Source organism: Salvelinus namaycush, unplaced genomic scaffold (genome assembly GCF_016432855.1).
Source record: "Salvelinus namaycush isolate Seneca unplaced genomic scaffold, SaNama_1.0 Scaffold37, whole genome shotgun sequence".
Lineage (NCBI taxonomy): Eukaryota > Metazoa > Chordata > Actinopteri > Salmoniformes > Salmonidae > Salvelinus > Salvelinus namaycush.
In genome coordinates this window covers 44974-54272 of record NW_024060674.1, presented here as the reverse complement: position 1 = coordinate 54272, position 9299 = coordinate 44974, and the positions used below count along the sequence as shown (strand labels likewise).

Below are 9299 nucleotides of genomic sequence, written 5' to 3'. Positions count from 1 at the left end.
CAGCAGACACAACCCATGTAGATAACTGGCTTGAACTTGTCTTCTCCCTCTCTCTGTGTCCTCTCCATTGAAGCCAGAATCAAAAGCTTTCCGTCTGAGCTGACTGCTGGTGCATGGGACTCCTCCTCCCTTCATTGCCTGGTTGACTGGGTCAGAAGGATCTCCTGACAATGGCCTGCTGGGATTCCTTCTGTCTGCCTCTCTATCATATGAGCTGTGTGTCTAATAAACATTTAATATACTTTTTTAATTGGCTGGCAACAAAGGCTAGATTCACATTACTGTGGGCTCAGAGTTTTTCCTGGTTAGGTCACCTGGTAAGGAGAAACTCATGGCCACTACAGTTTTGCATGGTATTTATCTACTTCACCAGTGATTCAGAACTTTCAAGTGCCAAAACATCCAGTCAGAGAAAATGTATGCATGCAACTCACATGGAAGAATTGATCAACTGATTTAAAAATGTTATTTATTTTGGTTGTTATACGTTTTTTTTATCAATGTACAAATCACAACAACTAAAATTCACATACAAAATGGCACAACTGAATTCATCACAATATCGTCTCCTTTCTATCAATCATCAAAGGAGGGAACAAGAAAATCAAGATCAGAACAGTTTCCACTTAATAGGCTCTTACATTACATCCTTACTCAAAATGAGTTGTGTGCTTCTCAGAGACATGCCAAAAAGAGCATGCAGCTCAAATTATGTTTGAAATCTGACCGTGTTTCTTCCTTCTTTCTTCGTGAATTGGTATTGCAATATGGTGGTTGGTAGTGGTTGTGGTGGTGTTATTGCCACTCCATTAATCTAAATGACATTCCTCCTCAGTTCAACCATTGCCAATTATCTCGTCACAGTGCCAGGCTTATCCAGCCCATTGAACCCCCCATTGTTTTGGGTGAATCAATGCTAACTTTAGCCTGTGGTGGCTATAGCAAAGTAATGAAGGTCTGCAGTCACTCCTAGTCCAAGGTAAGAGAAAGATGAAAGAATGTGTCTTTAAAGGATAGAAAACCAGGATATGTATTTCCACTTCAAACTCTCAACTTTGCATCAGTGTTCTTTTCATTCAAAAGTATTGTCACTCTACATCCTCCTACTTGCATCCATCCTACTTTCTCCATTCAGCCATATTCAACCACCTCCAATATCATCATTTCATCACAGGAAGCTGTCCTTGATGGCGCCAGGTTTCTCCAGTGCACTTTTCCGGCGAGCGGCAGCTTCCAGGATCTTCTTACGGGGCCCCAGTTGGATGCGGATGCCCTTGAGGTCGTCGTCGGAACAGAGCATCAGCGCCTCCAGGTCCAGCTGTTCGCGGGTGAAGGCTGGGGAGAAGTCTGGCAGGGAGATGGATGAGAGGAAGGCATCCAGCGGGGAGGTCTCCTCATCCTGGTCGTCATCCAGGCCAATCTCCTCCTGGTTCCAGGGCAGGTCGCCGTCCTCCTCGTCCTCAACAAAGCCTGTGTCCTCCCCTTCTGTGTCGAACCCCTCTCTGCGGATGAGGAAGCCCAGGTTTTCATTGTTCCCACTGGGGAAGTCGTCGGGCTCTATCCCCATCTCCATGGAGAAGTTCTTCCTGAAGACCATGTTCCCCAGGCCGGGCCGTTTGAAGATGGACTCCTTGGCTCCTGGGCCATCTTCTTCTTCGTCATCGTCATTAACTTCATCATCCGTGAATCTTCTCATCCCTCCGTCCTCTTCCTCATCGATCTCGTCCTGCTCGGAGAAAACGCCCATGAACTCAGGCTTCCCAGAGAGGGTGCCGTTCTCCTGCTTGACGAAGATGACGTTCCCGTCTCTTCCCACCTTCTCCGTTATTCCTTTATCCTTTTTCCCGAATATCCTCTGGAGGGTCCCCTTCGACCGGGCCGTAAGCGAGCCTGAGGTATCGGAGGCGATCAGCTTGGAGAACTGCTCGTTCACACTGTTGATGGTGCCCATCTTGGAGAACGACGGAGATGCCGTGCTGGCCTCTGACACTGACCCTTGGTACATCTTATCCATCTTGCTCTTGTGCCTTTTTTTGACCCTCTCACACAGCTTCACCCGCATTTCAGCCTCTTTGGTGGCCTCCTTCTTCAGCCTGGCCACTTTCTTGGCATTCTGGATGGTCTGCTGTGATGCGGCACTGTCCAGGAATCGCACGCAGTCCATGCGGTCGCCCGACGCTGCCACGTCCATAGCTGTGTGGAAGTCGTTGTCCTGGGAGAAGAGGTTGGCGCCGAAGTTGACCAGGAAGCTGAGGATGTGCATGTGACCGTTGGTGGCGGCGTGGTGCAGCGGCGTGTTGCCCCAGATGTCGCTCCTGTTGGGGTCCCCTCTGAAAGAACACAGAAACATCTGTCAATCAATCAACAAACCAATTAATCAACCAACCAATCATACATTTCTATGACACAAGATTAGAAAAAATATATAAAATATGTTTTATCCCTGTGATTTCTGTTCAGCTTTGGTTCATCATTGTAGTTGTGAAAGGTATGCAGTTGGACAAGTTTTATGTTGAAAGTAAAAACCACACCAGATGAGTACATGGACAAGGCTGCACTGAAGGAAAGCCTTTGTTCATCTAGGAAAACTGACTTTGGTATGTTTGCTTTTAGATTATTCTACAGTTTTTCTGTGTGTATTTTTTTCTAAACACTGAAATGTCATTATTGACTCCCTGATTTCATCTTGATCATTTGTGTAATCATCGCTTTCTGGAATGATGGTGATGCTACCAGATTGTCTTTGTCCCTCTCCTGCTTCTCCTCCACAGAGCTGTCTCAGGTACAGTAGGCCTACTGTACACCTTCACTGTGTGTGTGTGTTCATTTATTGACAGCGCCCAGTCTGAGGTTTCTTTCTCTTTTTACTCTCGGATCTGAACAGGTCTCTAGGATCCGAACCGGCACGTGTCTGTTCGGGTCTGTTTTTCCGCAGGCCTTTTTCGGAACTGGTCTGACTGTCCTGGGTTCCATTCGGGAACGAGTATCTGTTTTTTTGTTTGTTGATGATGCATTTCCGGATCGGGTGGGAAAGCCACAGATCCATTGCACAACTTTTTAGACCTGTGAAGACCTCTACCTCAAACCCGGTATCAATGCTGAATATATGAGAGTGGAGTGGTTTAGACTGCCCCACCCAGGCTCTGCTGTTAATCTTTACCAATACCGAAGAGACAACTATAAGGATCAGATGGTCTCCTACAGGGGATGTACAGCACTGTTTAAAGACAAACAGAAATGATACAACACCTCCTTGAAACTGACCAGGGTACAAGGCAATGATGATGGATTTTTGCAAGTACTTTACTAAGACAAAGTCTGGGTATGATGTCCGTATTAAAGGTAAGGTTACATTTTCTGTCAAATGCAATAACCTATACAGTCTGCCTTATAACATGTATTAATTTTCTCAAAACCTCATTTCAGTATCTTAAATCCTGTATACCTTTGTGTCTGTAGCTGTTGGATCCCAGTCAGTGATCTCAATTGAGGAGCTGAGAAGGGTAGCCATCGTTCTGAGGTGTAAATCTAAAGGCTGGTATCCAGGACAGTGAGGGAACCAAGGGAGCCAAATTGTATGGTTGGTATTCAGAGATACAAAGGAACACTGAGGGATTCTACTCTGCCAAACTAAAGGTCACTCAACAGGAGACAAAAAGAAAACGATTTGATATGTATTGTTCAACAGAGCCTGCTCAATGAAGTGAGAAAGACAGAATTTCATATCCCTAGTCAGCTGTTCCAGTGTGTTAAGTACAGTTGTGGCCAAAAGTTTTGAGAATGACACAAATATTAATTTTCACAAAGTCTGCTGGCTCAATTTGTATGATGGCAATTTGCATATACTCCAGAATGTTATGAAGAGTAATCAGATGAATTGCAATTAATTGCAAAGTCCCTCTTTGCCATGCAAATTAACTGAATCCCCCAAAAACATTTCCACTGCATTTCAGCCCTGCCACAAAAGGACCAGCTGACATCATGTCAGTGATTCTCTCGTTAACACAGGTGTGAGTGTTGACGAGGACAAGGCTGGAGATCACTCTGTCATTCTGATTGAGTTCGAATAACAGACTGGAAGCTTCAAAAGGAGGGTGGTGCTTGGAATCATTGTTCTTCCTCTGTCAACCATGGTTACCTGCAAGGAAACACATGCCGTCATCATTGCTTTGCACAAAAGGGCTTCACAGGCAAGTATATTGCTGCCAGTAAGATTGCACCTAAATCAACCATTTATCGGATCATCAAGAACTTCAAGGAGAGCGGTTAAATTGTTGTGAAGAAGGCTTCAGGGCGCCCAAGAAAGTCCAGGTAGCGCAAGGACCGTCTCCTAAAGTTGATTCAGCTGCGTGATCGGGGCACCACCAGTACAGAGCTTGCTCAGGAATGGCAGCAGGCAGGTGTGAGTGCATCTGCACGCACAGTGAGGCGAAGACTTTTGGAGGATGGCCTGGTGTCAAGAAGGGCAGCAAAGAAGCCACTTCTCTCCAGGAAAAACATCAGGGACAGACTGATATTCTGCAAAAGGTACAGGGATTGGACTGCTGAGGACTGGGGTAAAGTCATTTTCTCTGATGAATCCCCTTTCCGATTGTTTGGGGCATCCGGAAAAAAGCTTGTCCGGAGAAGACAAGGTGAGCGCTACCATCAGTCCTGTGTCATGCCAACAGTAAAGCATTGTGAGACCATGCATGTGTGGGGTTGCTTCTCAGCCAAGGGAGTGGGCTCACTTACAATTTTGCCTAAGAACACAGCCATGAATAAAGAATAGTACCAACACATCCCCCGAGGGCAGCTTCTCCCAACCATCCAGGAACAGTTTGGTGACGAACAATGCCTTTTCCAGCGTGATGGAGCACCTTGCCATAAGGCAAAAGTGATAACTAAGTGGCTCGGGGAACAAAACATCGATATTTTGGGTCCATGGCCAGGAAACTCCCCAGACCTTAATCCCATTGAGAACTTGTGGTCAATCCCCAAGAGGCGGGTGGACAAACAAAAACCCACAAATTCTGACAAACTCCAAGCATTGATTATGCAAGAATGGGCTGCCATCAGTCAGCATGTGGCCCAGAAGTTAATTGACAGCATGCCAGGGCGGATTGCAGAGGTCTTAAAAAAGAAGGGTCAACACTGCAAATATTGACTCTTTGCATCAACTTCATGTAATTGTCAATAAAAGCCTTTGACACTTATGAAATGCTTGTAATTATATTTCAGTATTCCATAGTAACATCTGACAAAAATATCTAAAGACACTGAAGCAGCAAACTTTGTGGAAATTAATATTTGTGTCATTCTCAAAACTTTTGGCCACGACTGTACATACAGTATGTGAAGATGAAAATCATTAAGGGATATTTTGGGGGATGCTCTCTAGGGTTTCTCTTGCTGGTTGCTTCTACTGTGATTGGACTATCTGTGACCATCTGCCGTCTAAAATATAAAGGATCAAGTTAAACAGCAGTTGGATGACCTCACTCAGGAAAATTAAAACCTCACCAAGGAACTACTTCTAGTCAAAGATTAATGCATTTTAGCTCATGGTGAGCGAAGGAGTCTCATTCAGGAGAGCGATCGCATCAAAGAAGACCTCAACTGTCAGCTGAAAAACCTAACTGGGGAGCAGGGTCAGATCAAAGATGACCTCAATCGTCAGCTGATTGTACTCATTAATCAATTAGACTTGTGAACAGGAAGTGGTCAAGATCTTTAAACCATCCAAAAACATTCAGTGGATGTGACTCTAGACCCTGATATGGCACATCACCATCTCATTCTATCTGAGGATGGAAACAAGTGGAACATGGAAATATACATCAGACACTGCCAAACCAGAGAGGTTTGATACTTTTCTCAGTGTCCTGAGAAAGGGGGGCTTTTCCTCTGGAAGATTTTACTATGAGGTGCAGGTTAAGGGGAAGACTGAATTGGATTTAGGAGTGACCAGAGAGCCCATCAACAGGAAGGGGATGAGAACACTGACGATGGATCCTGGATTTTGTGGCTGAAGAATGGGAATGAGTACATGATTCTCACTAATCTTCCTGTCTCGCTCTCCCTGAGAGAGAAGCTCCCAGAAGGTGAGGGTATTTGTGGATCATGAGAAGGGTCAGGTCTTCATGTACAATGTGGAGGCCAGGTCTCATATCTACTCTTTCACCGGCTCCACCTTCACTGAGAAATGATATCCTATCTCTAGCCCCTGTTGTAAAGATGGCGGTAAAAAACATAACCCCACTGATCCTCTTTCTTGTAGACAATACTGACACTGACTGATTCTATAATGGATGTCACTGCCTGACCGTTTTGAACAAAGCAAGGCAAATTAACTGTTTTGAGAGTGATAACTTTTGCTTTTCAGTTTGAGTGACCTGTAATTTGGTTATCATTATATATCTTTTGCATGGAGGTTTACAACTTCGGGAGAAATGTAAATCCAAACTGTATTATTTGTCACAGTGAATAATGTAAAATGAATAACGTGTTTTCTGTATTTTTAAGGTATATTGCATATATTGTGAAAAACCTTTATCTACACAGTGTACAAAACATTAGGAACACCTTCCTAATCTTGAGTTGCACCCCATTTGCCCTCAAAACAGCCTCAATTCGTCAGGGTATGGACTCTACAAGGTGTCAAAAGCGTTCCACATGGATGCTGGCCCATGTTGACTCCAATGCTTCCCACAGTTGCATCAAATTGGCTGGATATCCTTTGGGTGGTGGACCATTCTTGATACACATGGGAAACTATTGATTGTGAAAAACCCAGCAGCGTTGCAGTTCTTGACACACTTAAATTGGTGCACCTGGAACCTACTATCATACCCTGTTAAAACGTATTTAAATATTTGTCTTGCCCATTCACTATCTGAATGGCACACATACACAATCCATGTCTAATTGTCTCAAGACTTAAAAATCCTTCTTTAACCCTTCTCACCCCCTTCATCTACACTGATTGAAGTGGATTTAACAGGTGACATTAATAAGGCATCATAGCTTTCACCTGGATTCAACTGGTCAGTCTATGTCATGGAAATAGTAGGTCCTCCTAATGTTTTGTACACTCAGTGTCTATAGACATGTATACATATTAACACATATGTCCATATCAACATGAATCTAACAATACAATATAATGAACAACACTTGAAAACTAAATAATGAGTCATTAATTGATGTTGTATAATAGCATTCCTATAATAAATGAATGAAAAAGGACTGTCACCAACGCTATACTCATGAAGTACAAACCAACCCTTCCTTATGGGTTAATTGGTAAGCCATTAAGAACGAAAGTCCTCCTATGTTCCATCACTACCTCTATAAAACTCCCGATTGCAGTATCTTAGCAACAGGTGATCATAAAACCGAGTTTGTTGCAGTACATCCTACTGCTAACGCCCAACATGGAAATACACAGCTATGATCACAAAGGTATGATAGACATTATTCCAATCATTTTATAAAAATACACTGAGTTCAATGTTGTGAAAACTCCGTAATCCATTGTTAGTGTGCTTCAATTAAATAATCAAGCAATTGGTTGGTTGTCATCTTGACAGAAATAAATAAGAGAAATCAGGTCTGGTTTTTTCCTGCAGTATGAAAGCAGGGGAAAGCTGTTAGGGGAATGAAGGGCTCTATTGTTTGTCATTAATTACATGATTCCCCTTGGCTGATTAAATATTTGGCTCTGCTCATAGGAAAATGTGGTCTAAAAGGCTGTGGGGGGACAGTTTCAGAGTGGCATGCTTGTCTAATGCACAAAAATAACATGGGTGAAATGTGACATGGACATACAGTACATTGTAGAATATAGTTAAAATCTCAGAGGCATTCAGTCATCATTTGAGGACGTGATGTAGGTTGATTGAGAAACCTGTGAGGTTGAAACCCATGTGACACAGCTAACTGCACCTCTCTCACCTATAAATCCTTAATGAGGGTAGTCTCTAGTAGGTTTCTGGGCATCAGGAATGAGGTGATGGGCATTCCTTCTATCACATGAATTAACAATAAAGTCCACCTTTGCTCTTCGTTCAAGTATTTGTTTTGGAAACGAGCAGCAGTGCTGGGAATAGGATCAGCATTAGGCCACTTCTGGACTTTTATCCTCCAACTGCATCCCTCCCAACAAAACATGTGTCATCAATATTAAAGGAGATAAAATATTACAGTATTCATTGGATTGGTACTATAGGTTTTGTGACTATTTTGTAGGTTACTGGAGGACGCCTTTATTGTTGTGTTTCAGCAACTCATCAATGTAGATTTGAGATTGGAAATATCAGTCCTCATACGAGGAAGAATTCCTCAAGGTACTGACAGTAATGGACAAGGACTAGGAAGAGGTCAAAAGGTCAACCTTAACCTATAGCTTCTATCCCTCATGTCAGGCAGAGTTTCTGCTATTTTTTTCGTCGGATTAGAAGTTAATTGATCTAAACATACATAGGGTAAATCAAAAGAGGTCCAAATAAATTCACATTCTAATAGTTTAGACTTAGTTAAATCATATGAGAAAAATCATTTCTGAATTAGGTTTCAATTGATTGTAAAAACGTCACAATAGGTATATATTGCTAATATGCCACTTAAAATATTTTGGGATTGTAGGTATGGGAAGGTAGGCTATGACTTCTGAATATAAATTGTACTCACCCTCGGCTACATATAAGTTGAAGGGCCTCGACGTGTCCATGAAAAGCAGCCCATAGCGTAGGCGTCATCCCGTCCTCGTCCGGAGAATTCAGGTCTTTCCTGGTAGCCTCTTTCAAGAGGTCCAGGTAGCCATCGATCGCTGCTTTGTGGTACCTAGACATGTTTACTCTGTGTTTAGAACGCTACACTGTGAAATGAAATAAAAAGGCACGTCTTTTAGCAGAAGAAATCTGGCATTTTGTTCTTCCTTCCAGCGCGTTGGAGCGCCACAATTGCGCATTGGAGATGTGAGTGGTTTGGTCAGAGCGCTGGGCGTCATCATATCGGTGGAACTCACTGCCATAAAACAAAAGCAAAGTCCATTTGGGATTTGTCATGCTGTCCCATTGAGGAAATTCAAGAATCTACAATTGATATGCTGAGAGAAGTTATTAGGCTACTGTATAGGCCTAGGTCACATGTTGCTAAATGATGGAATGGCAATGACAGAGACAATCTATAGTCAAAATATGTTAAATGAATTGTGCATATATATCAGTAGGCTTTTATTAATAAAATGTCATGAGGTCATAAAACAGGACTGTGGCCATACCTGGCTGGGCGCGCTTTTGAACTCATGCGCAAAAAGA

The 9299-nt window shown here is 43.0% G+C and overlaps 1 protein-coding gene across 1 annotated transcript; it reads right to left on the bottom strand.

The window, feature by feature from the left end:
- Positions 1-482: 482 nt before the first annotated feature.
- On the bottom strand, positions 483-8937 carry LOC120040653 (ankyrin repeat and SAM domain-containing protein 4B-like). The gene is made up of 2 exons (XM_038985740.1): positions 8671-8937; positions 483-2330 (listed from the first exon to the last, which is right to left on the bottom strand). Exons 1-2 carry the CDS (start codon positions 8829-8831, stop codon positions 1169-1171), a joined length of 1323 nt encoding a protein of 440 aa, XP_038841668.1. The 5' UTR covers positions 8832-8937; the 3' UTR covers positions 483-1168.
- Positions 8938-9299: the final 362 nt, after the last annotated feature.

Bases quoted from the DNA above. Each gene is read 5' to 3' on its own strand.
- LOC120040653 (XM_038985740.1), bottom strand. From the start codon at position 8,831: ATGTCTAGGTACCACAAAGCAGCGATCGATGGCTACCTGGACCTCTTG. The intron at 2,331-8,670 runs GTGAGTACAATT...GTGTTCTTTCAG, and splicing joins CAACTTATATGTAGCCGAGG to AGGGGACCCCAACAGGAGCG.